This window comes from Anas acuta, chromosome W (assembly GCF_963932015.1).
Source record: "Anas acuta chromosome W, bAnaAcu1.1, whole genome shotgun sequence".
NCBI lineage: Eukaryota > Metazoa > Chordata > Aves > Anseriformes > Anatidae > Anas > Anas acuta.
In genome coordinates this window covers 27,077,978-27,103,140 of record NC_089016.1, presented here as the reverse complement: position 1 = coordinate 27,103,140, position 25,163 = coordinate 27,077,978, and the positions used below count along the sequence as shown (strand labels likewise).

At 47.9% G+C, this 25,163-nt stretch overlaps 1 protein-coding gene and 1 long non-coding RNA gene across 2 annotated transcripts; one reads left to right on the top strand and one right to left on the bottom strand.

Annotated features, from left to right (window-relative positions):
* Positions 1-1,960: 1,960 nt before the first annotated feature.
* Positions 1,961-21,018, bottom strand: LOC137846737 (uncharacterized). Its single transcript, XR_011090619.1, has 3 exons — positions 20,932-21,018; positions 8,704-8,849; positions 1,961-5,700 (listed from the first exon to the last, which is right to left on the bottom strand). It is a non-coding gene; the product is annotated as an uncharacterized lncRNA (long non-coding RNA).
* Positions 21,019-21,097: 79 nt separating this feature from the next.
* Positions 21,098-23,480, top strand: LOC137846723 (sigma non-opioid intracellular receptor 1-like). Its single transcript, XM_068664841.1, has 4 exons — positions 21,098-21,293; positions 21,651-21,851; positions 21,983-22,075; positions 22,348-23,480. The coding sequence occupies exons 1-4, from the start codon at positions 21,146-21,148 to the stop codon at positions 22,572-22,574; spliced, it is 669 nt and encodes a 222-aa protein (XP_068520942.1). The 5' UTR covers positions 21,098-21,145; the 3' UTR covers positions 22,575-23,480.
* The last annotated feature ends 1,683 nt before the right edge of the window (positions 23,481-25,163 follow it).

Here is a 25,163-nt window from a genome sequence, read left to right as displayed (position 1 = left end):
AGGTCTTTAAAAGACGTTTAGATGTTGAACTTAGCGATATGGTCTAGTGGAGGACTTGTTAGTGTTAGGTCAGAGGTTGGATTAAATGATCTTGAGGTCTCTTCCAACCTAGACAATTCTGTGGTTCTGTGATTCTGTGAACTTATCCCTGCTTTGTATTAAAATTAGCTCCAAGAAGTCATTTTTGTAAACTCCTCCTGTCTGCGTCTGCACAGTGCCTGAGCACGGTGGTGGTCGTCAGGGGGTCATGTGGATGAAGGCTGATAACTCCTCTTCATCACCACTAGTTGACCCCCTGCCTTTGTACAAACTCAGCTGCTCCTTGGCTCTTGTCCAAACCACAAGGTCGGTCTCAGCTGGTTTTTGAGACAATTTCCCCATTTTTGTCAAGAAACATCTTCTGTGATGGGCCACCAAAACTCCTTGTTTCAGGTAATTTGCACAGTAGTAAGAAAAGACACTCAGCAACATGTATTTTAATGTGATTAAGCAAGCCCCCATTCTTTCATTCCTGGGTTTAATAATTACGATTGTTTTATTTAGAAATTGTTAATACGATTAAGCAAGGCCCTGCTCTTTTATCCCTGGATTCAGTCCCCCCTTTTCTAGAAGATTAGTAAATTCTTTTACTTGCGGCAAAGATTCCCAACTTGGTACTGATCACTCAGTGCCATACCGTGGACGTGCGACAAAGAAGTCAGCGTGGCTATCCGGTATAACATTCTCCTTGTCCAGATTAGTATAATTCCAGACAATACAAGACTTATACTAACTAAGATCAATATGACTGTTATCTGGTGACACAATGTATTGAGAATGCCATTTGCTGTTGGTGACCACCTGAAAAGTGTATCCCACCAGTGATGACTAGTGTCTTGTTTCACCTTTTGTAGAACCTTACTTATTTCCTTGGTCTAGGGAGAGTTATATTCTCCTTATCTACTTCTACAAAAGCACAAGCAGTTCTTAAACACACACGATTCCAGATTTACAGTTTGCCATTTCCCACTCTCCATCCGTGCCCATGTTGTATGCTCCGAAGGATAGAGCACTGTCTCCTCATGGTTTAATCCTAGTGCAATGATGGGGTGGATAACATAAACTGTGGCATTACTTATTGTAAGCACAAAGGCAGTAGCCATGTTAACAATGGGATTGTAGGTAAAATTTACCAGAGTCCACCAAGATTGGAACTTCCTCTCAAAATCATTGGCATTGTCCCAAACAGCCTTTCGGACTTCAGCCGGGAAAACGCCTTCACTTCCTTCCCTAATGATCTTAATTGCGGTGAAGGTAGTAAGGAGCACCTGGTATGGTCATTCCCACTGTGGTTTCAAAGTTTTCTCTGCAAGAGACTTGACATATACATAATCTCCAGGCTGTATGTCATGCACTGGTCCATCCACCTCTTTATTCTGAGTTCAGCCACGTTTTTCTATTTCTCTAAGTTGCTTACTCAAAGCTACCGTATAGGTAGTCAGCGTCTCTTCCCCAACCTGGGTAGACATTCCCTTCTGGACCCTGTATGGTTTCCCATATGTCCTGGTTTCAGTTAGGATAGAGTTAATTTTCCTCCTAGTAGCTGGTAGGGTGCTATGTTTTGGATTTAGGATGAGAAGAGTGCTGATAACATGCTGATGTTTTAATTGTTGCAGAACAGTGCTTACATCAAGACAAGGACGTCTCAGCTTCTCACTCTGTCCTGCCAGCGGACAGGATGAGGGTGCAGCAGGAGCTGGGAGGGGACAGACCCAGGACAGCTGACCCAAACTGGCCAAAAGGGTATTCCATACCATCTGACGTCATGCTAAACAATATATAGGGGTGGCTGGCCGGGGTGGGGGGGGGGCAGCTTCTCGGGGATAGGCTGGGCATCGGTAATTGGGTGGTGAGCAATTGTTCTGTGCATCACTTGTTTTGTACATAGTATTATTATTATTTTATTTTCTGTCCTAATAAACTGTCTTTATCTCAACTCACAGGCTTCACTTTCCTGTTTCTCTCCCCCATCCCAGAGAGGGAGGGTGGAGGGTGAATGAACGGCTGTGTGGTGTTTAGCTGCCAGCCAGGTTAAACCACAACACCATAAAGTATTTCAAAAGGACTTAATTTTTCTTTAGTTCGGGGCTTAGTCTGAATCCGCAGCAATGCTAGCAGGAGAGTTTGGGACCAGGGTAAATTAGCTTCTTGCCCTAACCTTACAATTTGTTGTTTGATCAAATGGTTCATTTTCTCCACTTGGCCACTCGATTGAGGGTGGTATGGAGTGTGCAGTTTCCAATCTATGCCCAAATGCCGACTAATTTGCTGCACTATTTTTGAAATAAAGTGTGGTCCTCGGTCTGAGGACATGGTGGCTGGAACTCCGAAGCGTGGTATTATTTCTTGTAGCAATACCTTGGTTACTTTTCAGGCTTTGGCAGTTCTAGTGGGTACCGACTCTGTCCAACCTGAAAAGGTATCCGTTAATACCAACAAATATCGATACCCCCCTTTTCTTGGAAGTTCAGAAAAGTCAATTTGCCATTGCTGTCCAGGCCCATGGCCTTTCCTAATTTGGCCCAATTTCAGTTTGGAGGTATTTTTGGGGTTGGTCTGGAGGCAGAGGTCACATTGTCGGGCTACTTGTGTGACAGTAGCATACAAATTCCTAGCTGTAATTTTCCCAATCAGACAGTTATATAGGGAATTTATTCCCCAGTGAGTTTTCCGGTGTTCTTCCCTTACTAGTGACCATAGCAAATTAGAGGGGATGACTAATTTCCCTTTGCCTTCTTCAGTAATAGCCCATCCCTCTTGGTTATACTCTCCCTTTTGACTTTCAATTAATTTTCTGTCCTTTTTGTTATTTACTGGCTTACCTTCAAGGGGCATCTGCCCATCTGGGATTAGGGCTCCCTCAGTTGCTACCTCACCTTTTGCTGCTTCTTTTGCCTCTCTGTCCGCCAGAATGTTTCCTTCCTCCAATTCTGAGCTTGCCTTCTGGTGTGCCTTAATGTGCATGATTGCTACCTTTTCAGGCAGCTGAACTGCTTCCAATAATTGCATTATTTCTTTTGCATGTTTGATGTTTTTCCCTTGCGAGTTCAACAGTCCTCTTTCTCTCCAGATGGCTCCATGTGCGTGTACAACCCCAAATGCATACCTTGAGTCCGTATAGAAGTTTATTTTCTTTCTTTTTGCTATTTCTAAGGCACGGGTCAGAGCAATTATCTCAGCCTTTTGTGCAGAGGTATCTGTTGGCAAAGGTCCAGATTCTATTGCCTCTTTGCAAGTGGTAACTGCATACCCAGCATGTCGTTTTCTGCTGATGATGTAGCTGCTCCCATCAGTGAACCAGATTTCCACATACGGCTGGAATAGGTCGATGGTCTCCAGGCAGTCGTGGTGCACTGGCTCCCCTTTGGTTTCTGCTGAGGAAAGAAGCTGGGTTGACAATGTTAGTTACCACTATTTCTACATCATCTACCATGATAGCTTGGTATTTCAGGAACCTTTGTGGGGAAAGCCAGTGACCACCTTTCACTTCCAGCACTGCAGACACTGTGTGAGACACTAGCACAGTTATTTTCTGGCCCAAGGTGAACTTGCATGCTTTCTGGTTATTTAGCACCACTGCTACAACGGCTCTGAGGCATCCTGGCCATCCCTTGGCAGCAGCATCCAGCTGCTTAGAAAAATAAGCAACTGTCCTTCGATATGGGCCCAGGTCCTGTGCTAGTATTCCCAGGGCAATCCCCTGTTTCTCATGGGAGAAGAGGAAGAACGGTTTATTCACATCTGGAAGTCCCAGAGCTGGAGCTGACATGAGAGCCTTCTTTAGTTGGTCAAAGGCTCGCATGGCCTCTTTTGTCCATTGGAGGTTCCTGTTCCCATTTGCAGTGAGTGCATACAGCGGTTTTACAAGCAATCTGTAATTATAGATCCACAGTCTGCACCACTCCGTCATTCCCAAAAAGGTTCGCAGTCCTTTTATTGTCTCTGGTTTCGGGTTTGACATATTGCTTCGTTACAATCTTGCCCCAAGGTCTGTTGTCCGGCACTAACCTCATAACCCAGGTAAATCACCTTCTGCTTTACCACCTGAGCCTTCTTCTTTGATACCCTGTACCCCTGGAATCCCAGAAAGTTTAGGAGGCTTACCGTCCAGGCCACACATGCTTCTTCTGTCTGGGTGGCTATTAGGAGGTCATCTACATATTGCAACAGCCTTCCTTCTCTTGATGTGGCTTCCCAGGTCTCCAAGTCCTTTGCAAGTTGTTCTCTGAATAAGGTGGGTGAGTTCTTAAAGCCCTGAGGCAACCTTGTCCATGTGAGCTGTGTTTTGTGCCCACTCTTAGGGCTTCCTGTTTCTAAATCCCCAGGAAGTGTCATCTTGAGCTACTCTATGTAGGATCTTGTTGTTTGTTTGTTTGTTTTTTCCCAAATATTTTTGAGATCAGTCGAATTCATCCCATTGTTCAGCAACTAGTATTAATTACAGTGCACACTCCTCCTTGATTCTAGAGTACTATTTTTGCAAACTCATCAAACTTATTTTCTAGTTCTTCAATATATTTACAATAGCGTTTTCTAATTCACTCACCCCTAACCAAGGTAAAAAACACCTTGCAAAACTGTGAAATGCTAGAGATTTTTACTAGAGGATTATCTGGAGTCTGCTTAATTCTGCACGTGGTCTCAAGGGGGCTTTGGCTTTGCGGGTCTTCAATAATAGTTACATTTGTTACATTTGGAATTATTGCCTCCAGGGTGCAAGCTCCCTTCCATCCTAGGGGCAACACCTTCCTGGCTTTATTGCCATATAGCCAGTACCACACCCATTTCCACACCCAGGGTCAGTACTATTGCCCCCTGAGTTTTCTATAAATGTTGTTTAAAAGGCACCTGTGATAACAGAGTATATTGTAGCCAGGAATATGAGTAGGGAGCTCAGCTTCAAAATCTATTCCTTCCCGGGACTGGGTATGGTCTGTCATTTTTAGAAATCTAGAGAATCCAGACACAGTTGCTGCTGGAAATAGCAATCAGGGACAAGGCCTCTTCAGTCTTTCTAGGCATCTGGGTGCAAATCCAACAGTTATTTTGAGAAAGAACTCAGGAGATGTTCTGGATTAATTGGAAATACTGATTTTTCCCTCCATCCTATCAATAATCCATTGAGAACAGGTATTCCTAAGATAAACTTAAAACACAAGTACATGTATATTTGTATATACATCCCTGTAATAATTAAGAAATAATAATTAAGAAAAAACAATAAAAATCACAAACTGATAAGGATTCTTCTGGTGGGGATTAAATAGCCCCCTTTCTTTTTCTCCCACTTCCAGGGAGTGTTCCCTGTAAACACTCCAATTCTGTGTAATTCAATCCCTTTTACTCATTAATTCATTAAGAATTCTTCTAAGGAGAAGTTAAAGGTTTACATAGATAGTTTCAACAGTTTTAACCTTAGAAGTCTTTGTTAAGGCAGTCTCTCTGGTATCAGGGTTAACTGATGCTTTTACCCAGGAATGAGTCCACCCTTTCTCAGCCGTTCTTACTGTCGTCTCAGTAGTCAGGAGCACTTGGAACAGTCCGTCCCACTCAGGTTGCAGCTTCTATTCTCTCCATGTTCACATCAGAACCCAACCTCCAGCTCGGAATGGATGGATCAGGGCTTCCAAGGGTGGGGTTTGAGCTAACAGTCCATAGGTCCTGAGAGATGACAAAGAGGACGACAGCCCGAGTATATAGTTCTTAAGAAAAGCATCTTTGGCCCTAATTGAGGTAATTCATTCCCTTTGTGTGTGTACAGCAATCCAAATAATATTTCATATGGTGAATCTCCCACATCTTTTCTTGGTGCAGTTTGAATTCAGAGAAGTGCCAAAGGTAAGCACTTCATTTGTGGAAGCTGAGTTTCCAGAACATAGTCAATTGCTTCTTTACTGTTTGATCCTCTCCACCCTTCCAGAAGAGGAAGGATGCCAAGGAGTGTGAAATTTCCACTTCATTCCTAGAGTCCACATTAGGCCTTGCAATATTTCTGACATAAAGTGATTTCCTTGATCAGAGTCAATATTTTCAACAATTCCATACCTGGGAGTTATTTGTACTAGAATTACTTTAGTTACTATGTTCACAGTAGCAGATACTGAAGGGAATGCTTCCACCCACCCTGACAAATGATCTACCAAGACTAATAAGTATTTAAATCTACCTACTCTAAGGATTTCTGTAAAATCTACCTGTACATTTTGGAAGCGTTGAATTCCTGGTTCTCACCCTCCTTTGGGCTGACTGTGGATAATTTTCCTATTTACCTTTTGACATACTACACAACTCTGGCATACTTGTTCAGCCAGAGAATATATATATTCCTACGCATACATATTTCCATAGCACAGCGTCACACATTGCTTGAGTTCCCCAATGTCCCTCTTGATGTAAAACAGTTAATATTTGCCTCCTTAGCACTTCATTTAGCGTTTCTCTCCCCTCAGGGAGTATCTGTTTTCCTTTGGACTTCATGACTCCTAACTCCCTAAAAACCTCTTTCTCTTAAAACTTTTTAGTTCTTTTTAGTTTTGGGTAGGGGTAACTCAATTCCCTGAATCCTCTCTGGATTTATCTTTCATTTCTCCTCAGATATTTGATGCCCAAAATATTTGACTTCTCTTTGTTGAAGGATTTTTGAAACAGCAAGGAGGCCATGACTTGCTTCAGCTGAGCAAACCAAGCTACCAGGACGACTACGAGGAGTTCCCATGAGGATGTTCCCTTATTGCCTGATTGAGGAATTAAAAATATTGTTGCCAGCACCTAGCTTCAAGGACGAGATCTACATGACTGCTAATCACAAGGGGGTTGTTTTCTTGCGGGTGGGGTTGTTTTCGTTCAGTTGTTTGTCTGAGTGCTTTGGACCAATAATCTTGTGTGAGACACTATCCACCCCTATTAAATTTGCTATAAAAGTCAGGCTATTCGGGTAATAAAGGGAGAGCATGATCTGACCATATTGGTGTATGTCATGACTTCGGCCTTTCTTCTGGCAACAAAAGGCGCCCAAACACGGTGGGACTCAGGACATCAGTGATCGAGCTAGACCTCGAAACTTCTATGGGAGAACGGAGGAGTTGGTGAAGACAGGGGACGAGTAGCACTGTGAGCCCAGAAGAGTGGCGGGAGGTAGGAGATCGCTTATGGGATAAAGCCATTTGAAGTGGAAAGCTGGATAAAGAAGTAAGTGGGACGTAGTGGACAGTGATCAATGCGCTGTGCGGTATGAAAACCGAGCAGCAGGAGGTGATGGCAGCGGCGCAAGCTCTAGCAGTACTGCCTGGGACTGACAGAACGCCTGGGGCAAAGCGCCGCCCGCCCCTCTGTCAGCTCCGGGCACCCGCCCGCCTGCCCCGCCGCCGGCTGCGGCATTTCTCAGGTTTGAGCGCCCGCATGCACGCACCGGGCGCTGCCATGTTCTGCCTGCTGCTGCGCCCGGGCCCGCCGCCCCGCGAGCCGCTGCCCGCCGCTGCCACAGCTTTCCCCCTGCCACCCCCCACCCTCAGGCCGGCCCCTCTGCTGGCGCTGCGGGCCGCCGCCGCCGGCAGCTCGGCCAAGGATGTGGGTGGATCCCCTGAAAAGGCGGCCACAGATCTCAGCAGTGAAAACCAGAAACTCAATAAATCCCAGCAGCTGAAAGCTGCTTTCAAAGAGTGTGGTGCTGTAGGGGTTTCGTTCCATGTTGGAATTTCATTAGTATTTCTAGGAATCTTCTACCTGACTATCAAGTGGTGTGGGAATGACTGTAGTGTATTGCTGTTATGTTAGGACGATCAAGTACATCTTTGACCGGATTGTTTGTTTTGTCGAGGATAATTGATGCCGATTATAATGGAAAAAAAAAAAAAAGAAAAAGAAAAAGTGGGACGCGGAGAGATGCGTCAAAAGAAAAAGAAAAACCCAGTACCTTTGAATATTGTATCAGACTCACAGTATGCTATAGGCATCGCTCAGCGCATTGAGAGGGCACATTTGAGACATATCCCAAAGGAAAACTTGTTTCTAAAATTTAAGGAGCTGTTATTTTCGGTAGAGCAGCAAGTGCACCTGTATTGTATTATTCACATGCAGAGCCACAGGAATTAGATTTCCTGGGAAGCGTAACAGCAACAGCATATGTAAGGTTCAATTGCTTGCGAAAAAAACAAACCATGAAACAAATCGTCAATGCCACACTTGCTCCCTATTGCAATGTATCTCTTTGGTGTAATTATACAAACTATAATAGCATCATTCCTTGTGCCAGGAGCCGCTCTGCTCGGCTGTGGGATCGACTGTGGAGCGGACGCCCCAAGGCGCACCCCAAACATTTTCCTCGGTGGGGTCTTCACTCTCAGCCACTCACCGCGGGAGTAGACAAGGACCTCCTGAAGCCGTGGGCAAATTATTTAAAGTGATATTTTCTTGTGGTATGAATGAGAAGTGCAAGAGGCCTCTTTGCATGATTGTGTGATTGTGCTACGTGGAACAGAGATGCGGTGAGACGTGGAGGAACATGGTGAGACACGGGACGCGGAGAGACATGGAGCAGAGATGCGGTGAGACGTGGAACAGCGACGCGGTGGAACACGGAACAGAGACGCCGTGAGATGCGGGACGCGGTGAGACACGGAACAGGGACGTGGAGAGACGCGGGATGCAATATTGTATCAGACTCACAGTATGCTGAGCAGGACCAGTTTGGGTGCCAAGCCAATTTGTGAAGGCCGCCCAAGATGTCTCAAGGGATGGGGAAGTTACTGATGGTGATTCTAATACCTCCAGCAGTGCTTGTGCTCGTGACCAAGATTGAGCCGCGACGAAATCTGTGGGTGACATGGGCTAATTAGACTGGTATATCAGAATTTTGTCTGTCCATGGCATCGTCCACGGATCCGTTCAGGACTTGCCTCATAGGTATACCTATGTATGACCCTTCTGATTTTGGCCAGTATGCTACCAACAATTGCTGCAGTGCCTCATCTGTAGCTGTGTGCTCAGTGAAATTAATAAATTCGCTTACTGTCCCGCTTCCCTGGGATCCACAAGAGTTAGAGTTACTTGGGTCTCAAGAGGATCGGAAACACATCACAGAATTGGACTCAAACATGTTTTGTGTTCAGAAATTTACAGCAAAGATTAAATTGTGTCAAAAAACACAATCCAACAAGGTGGACAAATGTGACTTCAGAAGGGCCATACAGGTACAGAAATACAAATAACACCTGTGGATACAATGACACTGCTAGGCAGGGTTTAGGGGCCTATGGCGCGGAGATAAGGGGTAACAACTATAGCATTTGGAATAATCGTACAGCTATGGCCCTACCTCCTGATGTTTTTCTGATTTGTGGGGATAGGGCCTGGCAAGGTATCCCTGCGAATGCTATTGGAGGTCCATGTTACTTAGGTAAACTTACTATATTTGCTCCTAGCTTGTCACAGTTGCGTAAGATCACCAGACATAAGTGGGCATTGCTCACACCAGATTGCAATGATAATGTTGAATTGCTCAGTGTTGTGGCTAGAGCGGCATTGCCAATTTTCATGCCAGGAGCAGCAGCTGCAGCTGCACTTAATAATTTAGAAAAATTGGCATGCTGGGCCAAGAAGCAAGCCCATGCTACGGCAGAGATACTTGAGGAGATGTTACCAGATCAAAATAGTCTGCGACATGCGCTTTTACAGGATCGAGCTGCTATTGACTTCTTGCTTTTGGCTCAAGGGCATGGGTGTGAGGACTTTGAGGGAATGTGCTGTTTGAACCTTTCTGATCATAGTCAATTCACAAATCCATTACTTTCCTGAAAGAGCACATGAGAAAGATTCAATGTGATATCAATCCTTTCAATCAATGGCTCACTGATTTGTTTGGGATGATGCCTAGATGGTTACTGGGATTAATCAAAGAGGGATTAAGGATTCTGTTTATTGTGGTGTTAATCATCATTGCGTGTTGTACTGTAATAAATGTAGTTAAAAGGTTACTTGCAAAACTGTTACATCGGGCTTGGTTTGCTCAAAAAGAAAAAGGGGGAATTGTTGAGGGATTTTTGAAACAGCAAAGATCCCATGACTTGCTGCAGCTGAGCAAACCAAGCTACCAGGACAACTACAAGGAGTTCCCATGACGATGTTCCCTTATCGCCCAATTGAGGAATTTAGAAAAATATTGTTGCCTGCAGCTGGCTTCAAGGATGAGATCTATGTGACTGCTAATCACAAGGGGGTTCTTTTCTTGCAGGTGGGGTTCTTTTCTTGTAGCTGTTTGTCTGAGTGCTTTTGACCAGTAATCTTGTGTGAGTCACTATCTGCCCCTGTTAAATTCTCTATAAAAGTCAAGCTATTCGGGTAATAAAGGGAGAGCATGATCTGACCATATTGGTGTATATCATGACTTTCGCCATTCTTCCGGCAACATCTCTTTCTACGAATTTTAATGTATTTTCCAATGCTTTCAAGCCCTATTTTCCCAGAAAGTCGAATGGCTTCCTTCACAGCTGTTTTCTCCTGTCCTAACAATGTCCTAACAATCATCCACATATTGTAACAGTAACACCTTCTTTGGAGGTTGGAATTACTCCAAAATTTGTTCTAGAACTTGCCCAAATAAAGTGGTGGCCCTGTAAACCCCTGAGGTAAAACTGTCCATCTGTATTGCTGCTTCCACCCCATTTCAGGGTCTTTCCACGCAAAGGCAAATATATCTTTGCTCTCAGGGTCTGAAAGCACCCCATTAATAACACCATTATTCCAGTCTATCAATTTACTATTTCAATGCCCAATTTCATTATCAAATCCTTTCCCAACAAGTTAGTCCCTGCCTCAGGTACATACAATAACTGCCCAGTGATCATTCTGTCCCTAGTCTCAGCTTGGTGTCCCCAAAAAGTGGCACTGTTATCCCAATTCCTTCTACACCCATCACATTTAGGGTTTCATTAGTTAATTTAAGCCTTGATACTTTACAGGCCAGTAATGACCTAGCTGCCTCAGTATATTGGGTTCACATGGCAAGGTTCTGGTATTGAGGACAGCTGCAGTGGTAGCCCCTGTGAGAAGAATCCAGCAGCTGCCCCATGTTAGATGAGGGCCAGTTTCAGCCAGCTCCAAAGGGGCCCACCGCTGCCCAGAGCCAAGCCATGAGCAATGCAGTTTAAATCTCTATGAGAGCGCATCCCAGAAAAGGAAAAAAACTGCTGCACAACAGCAGCTGGGAGAGTGAGGAGTGAGAAACCTCCCTGCAGACACCAAGGTCAGTGTAGAGGAGGGGTAGTGCAGTGCAGAGGTGCTCCAGGTGCTGGACCCAAAGCCCCCCTGCGGCCCACAGAGAGGCCCCTGGTAGGGAAGGCAGACCCCACAGCCCATGGTGTACCGCAGCGGAGCAGATCTCCATGCTGCAGTCCATTCAGGACCAGCCCAGGAAGGTCGGCACCCCACAGCAGAGCAGGGGGGAGAGTTACCGTGAAGGAGCAGTAGAAACGAAGCACCATGGACTGACTGCAGCCCCTGCTCCCGGCCCCCCCACTGTGAGATATGTTCATCTGATTCGTGTCAGTATGGAACAGTGCTAGGGCAGCATGGTATGATGAATGTCACCTTCTGTCTTACATACCCTTGTATAACCACAAGTCTAAGAAAAACAGAGTGGTTAATGTGTATAGTTCTTGTATCTTGCAAAAGAATAGTCCAGCAATTTGTGTCAATAGGGGATAAGAGAACAAAGGGGTTTCAGAATAACTGCTAACTATTATGACTATTGCATGGGACACGATGCAAGGCTCTGATATCTGGCCAAGAGATTAAGGAGAAGGGGAAAGCTGAAGGACGACTAAAAGACAAAGCTTGCAGGGGACGCTGTGCAAGTCTCTGACGTCCGGCCAAGATGGACAAAGGAGAAGGACAAGATAAAAAGCCTGGGAGGAAGACTACAAGCATTCAGAATGAGAGACCCCCAGACGGACCACCGGAGACTGATACGCATGCGCCAGTAGGAGGGTTTGGATTCCGGGAACTAATTATAATAATCCTGCCTTTTCTAGAAGTAATAATGAATGTGTAGGAGCCTAGGAGAATAAAAACCAGCCGCCTGATGTAACTGGTGTGCGTCTTGGTGGAGCAGAGACTCCCGGTGCTCCTGTTTGCTTATCTCTATTCCTTTAATAAATTGTAAACTTTGATTGTGTTATAAATGAGGTCTCAACTCAATGTGAATTTTGTAATATTTATAAAACAAATATTCCTAAAAGATATAACAGCTATAAAAGGTATAAAAGGCAAGTAAACAGCGCTGGGTGTGCGGGGAGTCTACGCTCCACCAACACGCACACACAAACATCAAACATTCTAAATATATAGAAAATCGCTTTTACATACTAAACCCGAGTATGCCTATACACACGTACAATCAGGAAAGGTAACAAACAGTCCTTTAAGTTCCATAACTTACTAAAATCGAGTACGCCTATACATATTCATGATCAGAAAAGGTAACAAACAATCCTTTAAGTTCCATGACTTAACAGTCTCCATTTTCCATTCCCTTTGAACAATATGTCTCGCTTTAAGTTGTCAAGCAACTCGGTCTTCAGGCCTTATGTATCCCGTTCTTCCCGGATCGAAGAAAAGCATATCCATCTCCTTTTCAAGGCCAATAGGCCTGGGTCAAAAGGCGCGTTCAGGTCAACAGGGGGCGTAACAGCAAAAGCCTTCGATGGCTGTAGCAGCAGAGGGGCCGATGGTGTAGCAGTCGGATCAGTAAAGGAGCCCGCAGCTCCCTCACTATCTGGCAAGCCACACATTTCTGACTGTGGTCCCACAGGGCTCTTTAAGGCTTCAGAGACTGCTTGCCAGGTGCCGAGCAATCCCACTGCAACCTTGTCATTTTTAGTTGCAGAGTCCCACACCTTGACATCAATTTGGTTCCATGTTTCAGGATCATAAACTGTCCAATTGTTAAGAAGGAGAATAAGCTGTAAGGTTACCAGGACAGTCTTTGTTCCTAAGGACGTATGATTCCCCATAATGCGCAACTGCTTACCAGCGAGAGGCAGTTGTGTGCGCAGGTCCGCTTCTCTCACCTCGAGCTTCTTTCCACCTACGGTGCGCCCATTTCCAGCGACTTTCTGTACGAGCTTCTCTGAGCAGTTTGCTGAGTTTGGCCGAACCTATCTTCATGAGGCAATCAAAATGCCTGTTCCCGTCCTGGTCTCCATTCTCTCAGCCTGTTCCTTTTCATTCCTTCTTTCTGCTTCTTTATTGATGACGTAACTTCATCACATCGTGTTGCCTTTCTTTTTTTTTTCTTTTTTTTTTTTTTATCTTGAGGGCAGGCTCCGCTCTTATACCCTTCTCTCCACAGCAGTTCTTTTCAAAACAACTTTTCATTGGTCAGACAACTTTGAATATAACAGCAACAGCAAACACCCAGAAACATCCATGCCTTAATGGCTGGAGAACAAGAGACCAGATGGAGAACAAGAAACCGGAGACTGCATGGAGTCTCCTGAATCACCCTTCTTTGTTCCCTCTAAGCTCTTTTATATTCCTGATGGCCTCATCGTTAAGAGTCTGATGTTATCTCAACCATGGGGCTTTCCAACCCCCGTGGCCACATTCCCAAATCTCCCCCTTCTATATTAATATCAACCGTTTTCTCGACACGAATTACCACTCCATATATAACAATTAGAAACTGGAATGATAAGGTCCCCAGAAGATGAAAGAGTAAATTAAAAATGGTCCAGTACTGTATGATAGAATGACCAAAAGAACCTTTAAGACCCCATGTATTTTGACCAATATTTGGGTCCACGGAGGACTGGGTCTGTCAGGCTTTGAACATTAATGTTACTAGTAGAATATCCGTGGACCCAGAAGAGAGCAAGTGTGCTGCAGCCTGGCTGGGACTAACGGAATCGCCCCGCCACTTGTATATTCAATTTAATTAAGTATTGCAATCAATGGTGGCCACTATATAAACTAAATGGCCACTTTTTGGATCTGTTGACTATAGCACTATCTTGCAATTAATGTTTTTGAGGAGAGAAGGAAAATAGGATGAAATGTTGTATACTGATATGTCGTTTCAGCATCATAGAGGGAAAAGGAATGGAATTAAGTTGGCTCCTGACTGAGCCTCTGGATTTGGCATAAAAAAGTACAGGCTGGAGAAAGATAAAGGAAGGGTTAAAAGAGTTGTTGAAGGTGTTAAAGGTTGTGTGGCATATAGTATTTAACAGAGCTGTTTGAAGTTGAATGAGCAGGGAAAGAGGATGTAGGAATGTTAATAGTTCTGCCTCAACTGGAGGCTGAGATCTCAAAATCAGGGCTGTGAGCCCTCCGGGGCAGAGGGACCATGATGGGTCCGAGAGAGTTGTCATGGAAACAGAAAAGCAGTTAACTCTTAAAACAACCTGAGTTTATGAGTGAGCTCAGATTGCCAATGGGACCGCTCAGGGAACTATTGTCGATTGCATTCCCCTGACCAACCCCACACTGAGACCATAGTCACCCCGGAAATAATGAACGGTAAATACCAAAATCTGGTTACATTGGGAATTGAGAATGTGTTCCAACAAGGTCCAAAATAAATCCTTATGGAATTTTTGGACTGACTTTGAAATACAATGGAAAACAAAACGAACGAAACTGGAGAAAATAGGTTGCTAAGTTAGAACAAGGAAAATGGACGCTGCCAGACAGGCGAGATATATTGCCAAAAGCTTATGTGAAGCAAACACATTTTGAATGCACAAACACATTGGGGTACAAAAGTGTTAAGTGATCATTTACTAAAACAATTTGGTTGCATTGGGATTTTTGAAATAGCAAAGCAAATTACACAAGGTTGCTTAACTTGTCAGAAGATAAATAAGAAAGTGTTTCAACAAGCAGCCACGGTAGGGAGAAAAACAGCTTATAGGCCTTTTGAGAAAGTACAAGTTGATTTCACTGAATTGCCCAAGGTAGGGAGGATAAAAATATCAATTGGTAATAGTAGATCATTTAACACAATGGGTAGAAGCTTATCCCGTAGCACGAGCTATGGCACAAATGGTGGTAAAAATTCTATTAGAACACCTGATACCTAGATATGGGATAATCCAGTACATTGATTCTGACCAGGGCACACACCTTACTTCTAAAATAATAAAATTATTATGGCAATCATTAGGTATTCAGTGGGAATACCATACTCCGTAGCACCCACAAAGCTCAGGGAAAGTAGAAAGACTGAATCAAACAATAAAACAACAATTGGCTAAATTAATGATCGAGACACAAATGCCCTGGATGAAATGCTTACCATTGGCACTTTTAAACATAAGAAATAAACCACACAGTGAGACTGGATTATCTCCATATGAAATGTTATATGGTATGCCTTATTCTCAAGGGATGACTCTAGGGAACAATGTAGTTGAGGATCGTAGCATCCAGAAATATATAATTACTATTGGAAGGAGATTACAAGAGCTAAGAGAAACTGGAATGATGGCTTAAACACCACCTTTAGGATTTGCTATTCATAAGATACAACCAGGAGACAAGGTCTTAATAAATAAACCTGGAGGGAAAAAAAAACCGATGGGAGGGACTGTACCTTGTTTTACTTACTACTGAAACATCTGTGAGAACAGCAGAAAGGGGTTGGACCCACGCATCCAGAATAAAAGGACCAGTAACTACCGAAACTTGGAGGGTTGAGTCCGCTCCTGGGAAACTGAAACTCAAGCTAAGGAAGAACTAATATTCTGGCAATGAGGCTCTGCATGAATTAAGGATGCCAAATAAAGGGGACAAGCCTGAAGGGAGGAAAGGGAGAAGGCAAGACCGGGGCAGGACCCTCCACTGCAGTGTGTATGGTCTACCGAGGGAGGCAACTCCTATGGGTATTGACTGCCGAGTGAGAGGGTCTCGACCGGACTTCTCCCGCACTAAGATCGGGTTGTCCCGAGAAAATAACATAAGAACCTGGTTTTTAAACCCATATGAAATTGTGATTCGTTTTCCAGGAGCTGGATCACCCTGACAGGCTGAACGGTAACACAAGCCCGAATCAACCCTGAAAGCGGGCCCAAGCCCTTGATTGAAGGCGTTTGCCTATTATGATCCAGCTACGCGGGCAGAAGACGGATCCTGGGGCTATAGGACCCCAATATATATGCTTAATAGAATAATTAGGTTACAAGCTGTAATAGAAATAGTTGTAAATAAAACCGGAGATGCACTTGGATTAATTGCAAAGCAAAATACCAAGATGAGAACTGCTTTGTATCAAAATCGCTTAGCTTTGGATTATTTACTAGCACAAGAAGGAGAAGTCTGTGGAAAATTTAACTTCAGTAATTGCTGTTTAGAGATTGATGATGAGGGTGTTTCTTCCTAGTAGCCGGTAGAATGCTATGTTCTGGTTTAGGATGAGAAGAGTGCTGATAATATGCTGATGTTTTAATTGTTGCCAAGCAGTGCTTACACCAAGCCAAGGACGTTTCAGCTTCTCACTCTGTCCTGCCAACAGACAGGCTGGGGGTGCAAGAGCTGGGAGGAGGGCCAGACTGTTCGGGGTTAGGCTGGGCATCGGTCAGCGGGTGGTGAGCAATTGCATTGTGCATCACCTGTTTCATACACATTATTACTAGTAGTACTATTATCATCATTATTCTCATTTTTATTATTGTTATTGTTATTTTCCTGTCTTTATCTCAACTCACAGGCTTCACTTTCGTATTTCTTTCCCCCATCCCAGAGAGGGAGGGGGGGCGGTGAGCGAGCGGCCGTGTGGTGTTTATCTGCCAGCTGGGTTAAACCACAACAGAAAGAAAAGCTGTAAATGAACTTGTAAAGGAAATGAAGAAAATTGCACGTGTCCCAGTTCAAATTTGTAATGGAATCGATCTAAGAAGATTATGGGAGGGGGCTTTATGGGGGGTGATTGGTTTGCTAAAATAAGGATGGTTGTATTGGGGATATGTGGAGGATTGTTAATAATTCCATGTTTAATACCCTGTATTACCAGACTAATACACTCGGTTATACAAAGAATGCAAATATCTGCGGTACCTGTTGACCTAGAACCAGGGAAAGAGAAAACCCATTCCCTGATGATAATAAAAACAAATGCAGATCCAAAATTGATATCAATTCGGCAAGTATTGACTCAATTGGAAAGGAAAACACGAATCAATGCCATGAAAAAGGAGATGGGGGATTGTGAAATGTGTTCATCTGATTCATGTTTTGTCTGATTTATTACAAATACTATTTGTTTCACTCTGTGCTTTTTCTTCTCATCTCCCCTCCTGGCGTACACCTTCATACTACCCGCACTGTTCACTCCATCCTCCCACCTTCTGGAGCTTTTTCTGTATATCTGGCCAGGCTTTAATCACGAAATGAACTTTAAAGAGCCCTTGGTCTACCACGTCCTCAGGATTCATCCTCCAGTCTCTCGTATGATTTCTGTGTTCTGGGTTGTTATTATCGCAGTTAGATAAGCAGATATTTCTGCTCTATCGGAATTTCGGAATTACTCTCGGTCTGGTTTAGTTCTTTCCCATTCTTGCATAGCTGCCTGGCAAATCATTCCCCTCCTAAACATTCTTCTCCTGTGAATAACATAATCAAGATTGACGTTTCCCCCCCAGGAATACAAATTATTCCAAGCTTCTACCTTATTTTGGAACAGTGAGGCCTTCTACTGTCCACTTATCTACCTAGCATTTCTCCTTATTATGACTACACAGCTACCTTGGAATACAGAGAATTGTATGGTATTTATATCATTTATGGTATATATATCATTTTATATATTATTTATATCATTGTATGGTATATATATCATTTATGGTATGATGAATGTGACCTTCTGTCTTACATACCCTTGTATAACCACAAGTCTAAGAAAAACAGAGTGGTTAATGTATATAGTTCTTGTGTCTTGCAAAGGAATGTTTTAGCAATTCGTGTCAATAGAGAGCTTGAAGGGAAATGTATTTGTAGGTTTTTCCTTGAAGTCTCTGATATCTGGGGAGTTTCAGAATAACTGCTAACTATTATGACTATTGCATGGAACACTATGCAAGTCTCTGATATCTGGCCAGGAGATTAAGGAGACGGGGAGAGCTGAAGAACAGCTAAAAGACAAAGCTTGCAGGGAACGCTGCACAAGTCTCTGACATACAGCCAAGTTGGACAAAGGAGAAGGACAAGAGGGAGGAAGACTATGAGCCTTCAGCACGAGAGACCCCCAGAGACCCCCAGAGGGACCACCGGAGACTGATACGCATGCTCCAGTAGGAGGGTTTGGATTCTGGAAACTAATTATGATAACCCTGTTTTTTTTTAAAGTAGTAATGAATATATATTAGCCTAGGAGCATAAAAATCAGCTGCTTGATGTAACTGGTGTGCGTCTTGGTGGAGCAGAGACTCCCGGCGCACCCAGCGCTGTTTGCTTACCTCTATTCCTTTAATAAATTGTAAACTTTGATTATAGTCCTATTTTGAAGACTGAGCCATTTATTACCTCAAGAGATTGTCAGGTCCAACCAAAATTAATTTCCCTTATTTATTGTCTCTCCTGCACAAGGAGATGAGGAAGGAACCAGCAGTATTTGAGGCTCGGGAGATGGCACTAAAGAGCTGAGCAGAGCCCTGGGGACAGCTGGGCTGTGGGACTAGGAGGGAGATGGCAATGCTGAGGATCTCCCTGTGCATGGGTCATGCGACATCCCCAGGCCACGAGCAGTTCTCACAGCCCCCAGGGGCAGGCAGCCACCCCTCGGCCCCACACCCAACTCCATCTCTTTCCCACAAATCACTTTTCTGCCTTTTTGATTACAACCAGACTGCAGCTACCAAAACATAAAAGGCTCTGGGGCTTTATAGCGCAGCAGCGATGGTTCCTACAATTGCAGGGCATTTGCATCACCGGCTGCACCAGCCCCCCACCTCCCCGCACTGCAGGAAGGCTCCATTCTTTCCCTGCCAGGCTTCTCCACCCCCTCACACAACCTAAAAATACTGGGGTATTTTTAGTACCAGGAGCATCCAGGGATACAAATACCCCAGGATATTTGTACCAGGAGCATCCCCCTCCTCCTCCACTTACAGCTGACTTCCCCTCTGAATTTTTCACATTTTTGGGGGGTAAAAAATTTGAAATTAAACCAAGGGAAACCCTTGCAGTGTCTCAGCGCTGTTTCAGCAGCAGCTGACCTGCAGCAGCTGCTACCTGCGAGCAGGGCTTTGCTCCTTGACACACTCCAGCTCCCATCCTAAATCACAACACAACAAACAGGCTGTTCATTAGGTGCTGTTTAATTAAGCAATATGTATCCTGCCTTGATATTTACAATCCCACTTGCTCTGATTTACTGGAGAAAGCATCTCATTTTTAAAGACAGTGACTGTAAAGTTTAATACTGCTTGACTTACTGCGAGTTTCATTTATGGCCCTGGGCTGACACGCAGTGGCCTGGGCTGGGAGCCGGTGGGCTGTTAAATCAGAGCTAACTGCGTGTGCAGGGGGATGATGAGCTTTGTTACAACTGGTTCAGCGGCTAATTACCCCAATCTGGATTGCCACATTTAAACTGATTCGTTGCCACTTTTCCAGGGCCCCAGGGAAGAGCCGGGAAGGTCCAAGGTGGCTGCAGATGCATTTGTTACAAGAAGGAGAGGAGATGAAGGCAGTTGTGGGGTTACCCCAACTGCCTCCTCCCAAAAACCCTAGGGACCTACAGGACACCGGGGACCTGAGGGTCAGTGGGGGGGATGTGTCATGGGATGGGGACACCAGGGAGGGGATGGGGACATCATCCAGCCCAGCTCTGAGCATCCTGCTGGGATGTGGGAGCAATGCACACATAGGGACATGGCCCTTCACATGAGTCACTGCCTTAGAGGAAGCAAATCAGTTCTGAGGAGGAGAACATCTCCCTGCTCACAGAAGATTTCTGGCCCCCATGGGACCACTCTCAGACTTCACAACAATACAGGCCTCATTATGGAGTTATGAGAATGGCTCTTTGGTGATGATTTAAAAAAAAAAAACTGTGCGAGGATGTGATGGCAGGTGATGCTTGGCCCCATACACTGAGCATCCCCATGTGGCAAACCCCTAAATCAGCCGTGGGGATCACAGGACCTCCTCCTGCACAGCCTGGGGGCTTGCCCAGGGCAAGGGGCTGCAGGGCTGAGCGGAGAGCATGGAGCTGCCTGAAGCATCCCCCAGCCCACCCCAGGCACCAGGTGCTGCTGCCCCACACCGAGCCAGCCCCCCAGCAGCCCTGGTCCCGCACTGATCCAGCCCCTTGCTGCATCCCTACACAGCATCCCTGGTACCCAGGCAGGATAAGGGCTGAAGCCCCAGGTGGTGAGGAGGAGGAGGAAGAGGAGCAGCTCCTTGGTTCGGCAGCTTGACATGAGTGAGGATGCAAGGGGACATGAGTGGGGCACAGGGGGACAAGCGTAGGGCATAGGGGGACATGATGGGGCATGGAGGGGACACAAACTGGGATGTGGGGGAGCATGAGTGATGCGCAGAGAGACACGAGTGGGGCATGGGGAGACATGCACGGGGGTATACGAGTGGGGTGCAGAGACACGCAAGGGGCATGGAGAGACACGCAGGGGGAGCAAGGGGACATGAGCGGGGTGTGGGAGATGCGTGGGGGGGCACGGTGGGGCACAGGGAACACGAGTAGGGAGTGAGGGGACACAAGTGGAGCATAGGGGCCTCGAGTGGGGGTGCAGGAGACACACGTGGGGCACAAGGGGAAAAGAGCAGGGTGCGGGAGGACACGGATGGGACACGGGGACAAGTGGGGCGCATAGAAACACGAGTGGGGCACAAGGGGACACGCGTGGTGCTCACACGCCTCCATCCCTTCCCCCGCCTTACCGCTGGCACGGAACTCCCGACCCCCTCCAGCCTCCGCCATGCCTCCACCACCCCCAGAAGCCTGGCGGGCCCTTCCCCGGCCTTTCCCCGCCCCCTTCCCCGTTCCCCCCCCCCCCGCTGTTCCCTCCCGGTCCCTCCTCTCCGCGCCGGCACAGCCGACCAGGGGGCGGTGGGGCCTCGTCGGGGCGGTCCCGGGGCGGAGCGGGCCGCAGCCATGGGGGTGTCGGGGCCGTGGGCTCTGCGGGTCGGGCTGGCGCTGGGGACTTTGGCCTTGCTGCTGCAGGGCCTGCGGGGCTGGCTGGCCTGCAAGAGGTACGAGTTCCAGCCCGCTGAGATCGCCCAGCTCGTCCGGCACCACGCGGGTACGTGGGGATGGTGGCACGGCACGGGAAGCAGAACCCAGAACAGGGCCGGGAAGGGCTGGCCCCATAGGGCACGGGTGTGGGGTCACAGCTGGGGTGGGGTGCATAATGCTGGCGCAGGGTCGCAATTGCCTTGCCGGGGCCCTCCTTGCTGCCCCATAGGTGGTGTAGGGCTGGAGTGCTCAGTGCTGCACGGCCCCGTCACCAAGCAGCAGGGCTGGGGGCAGGAGAGATCTCACACAGGGAGGCCCCCCCCGAGGGACACACTAGGACCCCATGGCTGGGAATGGGGTTGCAGAGGGGGCTGTCAGAGCTCGCTCCATGCCAGGGACTCGCATCTTCCCCGGTGTGCCACAGGGCTGGACCATGAGTTGGCTTTCTCCAAGATTATCGTGGAGCTGCGGAAGAAGCACCCGGGCCACATCCTGCCTGATGAGGACCTGCAGTGGGTGTTCATGAATGCAGGTGGCTGGATGGGCTCCATGTGCCTGCTGCATGCCTCCCTCACTGAGTATGTGCTGCTCTTCGGGACGGCCATCGACACCGGGGGCCACTCGGGTACGTGGGGACAGGGGGGGTTCTCCAAGGTCTATTAGCCCTGCTTCTTCTAGCACCATCCTTCCCCTGGGGCTGGCATCCTTCCCGTCCCCAGCAGGGATGCGCTGAGTCAGTGCTATGCCCTCCTGCAGGCCGGTACTGGGCAGATATCTCTGACACTGTCATCTCGGGGACCTTCCGGCAGTGGAAGGAGGGGACCACCAGAAGTGAGATCTACTATCCCGGTAAGCACACAGAGGGGGCTGTCACAGAGCCTCCTCCCTCCAGCTGGCACAAGCCAGGAGCTCAGGATGGGGTGCTTCATGTCCACTGCACGTGTCCCAGCACCTCAGTGGGTACCAGTAATAAAAAAGTGGCTGGTACAAAAGAATGCAAAAGAATGGGGAGGGGCAGGGGTGTATGGAGTGGGGTGCTCAGCACTGCAGCTCCCGGCCCCACACGTCTCCTCTTTGATATGGGACAGCCGCTGGGAGCAATGCCACACGTGTTTTGGCAGGGGACACCATCGTGCACCAGGCGGGAGAGGCCACATCGGTGCAGTGGAGCGCGGGCACCTGGATGGTAGAGTACGGTCGGGGCTTCATCCCCTCCACGCTCGCCTTCGCCCTGGCTGACACCCTCTTCAGCACTCAGGACTTCGTAACCCTCTTCTACACCCTGCACGTCTACGTCAAGGGCCTGCTCCTGGAAGCCAATGCCTTCATCAGCACCTTGGGGTGCTGAGCCCGGCTGGCTTGGCTTCCCTGCCAGCCTTCCTCCCTGCTCCTCTTCCTCCTCTCCAGACCGCAGGTCCCAAAACCTGGGGATGAGGATGCTGGCGCAAGCTGGGCTGCCCTGTGCCCCTTGGGTCACAGTGCATGGGGAAAGCCAGCCCCGAGCAGCCTCAGCAGAGGTTGGCCGGGAAGTTCCCAGTGTCCCGGCCGGGCTGGGGGGCTGCCGTGGCTGCGGTCAGAGCAGAGCGCGGCATCCAGCTGGCATCTCCTGCCCTTGCTCCCATCCCTGCGGACATGGGTTGGCAGCGCACAGTGTCCCCACAGCAGCGGGGGGCTCTGCGCTGGGACCCCCAGGCAGCAAGTGGATGCCTGGTCTCTGCACTGGAGGTCCGTCCTGGGCTGGCCCCTGGCCCCAGTGTGTCATCTCCCCCGGGGATGTGGAGGCTGGAAGAGGGTCCCTTTTTTCCACACGCCCTGCTCATGTTCCCCCAAGGGGGACAGCCACCCTCTGTCACCTTAACCGAGCGTGGCCTCCAAGCTATGCATGTGCCTAGTGTCTGCAGGTGCCCAAACCTCTGAATCAGCTCAGGATGGGACTTTGCCCCTCAAAACACTTCCCCTGGCTGAGGCCCATTAGGGTCCCTGGCTGAGCTGGGGTGCAGACCCTGCTTGCAGCTCTGTGCCTGAAGCGGGCTTGCTGCTCGGTGGAGGGCTTTCACCTCCATGCTGTTGCCAAAATAATGTGTGTGTGTGTGTGTGTGTGTGTGCGCGTGTCCCCTGGCCATCAGGCCTGTAACATGTCCTTCCTCCCCACTCCCCATACTGGCCTCTTTCCACCAACCGGGAGCCCCACAGGCGGGCTACGTCTTAATTTGCCACCCAAAAAGAGATGTAAGTAATAAACGTCTTCATTCCACTCCCCCGGGAAGTCTCTGGAGCTTGCTGAGCCCCCGCCATGGGGCTTGGGGCAGGATCCATCTGGCTCTGGGCTCAGCAGCAGAGCAGGGGGTCCTGGGGACAGCCGGGTGTCCCCAGAGGGGTGCAAAGGGACAGGGGCGAGCACATGGAGAGCAGGGTAACACGCACAGGTGTGAGACAGGCACAGGAGGTACTCTGGGGGTGCACAGGCTGTGTGCATGCACAGGTGCAAGCAGGACAGTTAGGTGTGCATAAGTTGTGTGTGCACAGGTGTGGGTATACGGATAGGTAAAAGTTTGCAGGAGGTATGGTCAGGATGAGTGTGCATACACTGGGATATATGTAATTGTGTATCAGTCCATACGGTGAGAACAAGCGTGTGCACACATTGGGCACATGCACAAATCTGTGTGTGCACATAGAGAGGATAGTGGTATGCATGCCTCTATAGGGTGCACACGTGCGTTGTCCTGGAGTATATGTGTGTGTGCGTGCACAGGGGTGTGTTTATGTGTGTGCAAGCATTCCTGCAGGCCTGTCGAGGAACATGAGTGATCCTGCACCAGCCCGCACGGGAAGGCACTAACTCAGCAGCTCGTATCAATACCTCTCCACTTACAGCAAAGGCTGCGTAATGAAAATCCGATGGGCACGCTGGTGGGAGTAAATAAGTGCCATTAAAATGAGAAAATCAAAGCTCTGGACAGGTTTTTCTCTTGCCCATTGATTTATTTTATTATGGAAATATTGCTGCTAAATAACATTAGTGTGAAGAGTCTCAGCAGTGTTTTCCGTAGCGCCCGTGTCAATAATTCCATTGCAGGCAGGGGTTCCCTCCTCAGCTCGGGGAGCCTGGGGCTGCTCTGGGGGTGCCCTTGTCCCCCCTGGATGTGCCTAGAAGAAGAAGTGGGCAGCTCAGGGGGCTTGGGCGAGTGCCACTGGTATGGGACTGGGCTGGGAGTCAGCAGCCCAGGCAGCTCTGCCACAGCAGGAGGGGTTGTCCCCATTCCAGCGCTGAGTGGGGACAGTGCCAGGTGTGCCAGGGTACCAAAAGCAGCCCTTTCCTTTGGGGCAGCCTGTCACCAAGTAGCTGTATGTCCCTAGTGATCATCAGGCAAGAGGTGGGTGCTGGACATGTTGTGTCCCACAGGCTTCTGCTGGCTCTGCTTCCTTGTCCCCACACGTCCTCATTGGGACCTGTCTGTGCCAGCCTGACCCAGCTCCCTGCAGCCTGCCCTAATTTGGTTCACATGGGGAAACTGAAGCATGGCGTGGGGTGGGCGCTCACCCACTGATACCCAGCTCCTGTCCCAGGGCCAGGGCTCATGTTCATTCCCCCTCAGCTGCCCGATGCATGCACACAGTGGCCCCTGAGATGCCCACAGGTGGCCTGGACATCTCCGCGGGGCCAGGAAATGTGACCAACACACATGGGAGATCTGCACCTTAATGGGCCTGCACCTTAATGGGCCCCAGGACAACAAAGGTGGCTAAAGGTGGACAAGAAGACTCGGCTACACAGGTCCAGCTCCAGCTGGAGCAGCATCTTCCCGGAGCCATGGCCAGGACAAATGCACTTTGCTGCCCACCCAACACCTTCCCCCTGCAGTTCGCTCTATCTTGCTGTCCCTCCGCACGCAGTGGGTATTGATCAGCCCACAGGATCTATCTCCTGATTCTT

Coding starts and splice junctions, on each gene's coding strand:
- LOC137846723 (XM_068664841.1), top strand. CDS start 21,146: ATGGGGGTGTCGGGGCCGTGGGCTCTGCGGGTCGGGCTGGCGCTGGGG. Junction 21,294..21,650: donor GCTCGTCCGGCACCACGCGG/GTACGTGGGGAT, acceptor GGTGTGCCACAG/GGCTGGACCATGAGTTGGCT. Junction 22,076..22,347: donor AAGTGAGATCTACTATCCCG/GTAAGCACACAG, acceptor GTGTTTTGGCAG/GGGACACCATCGTGCACCAG.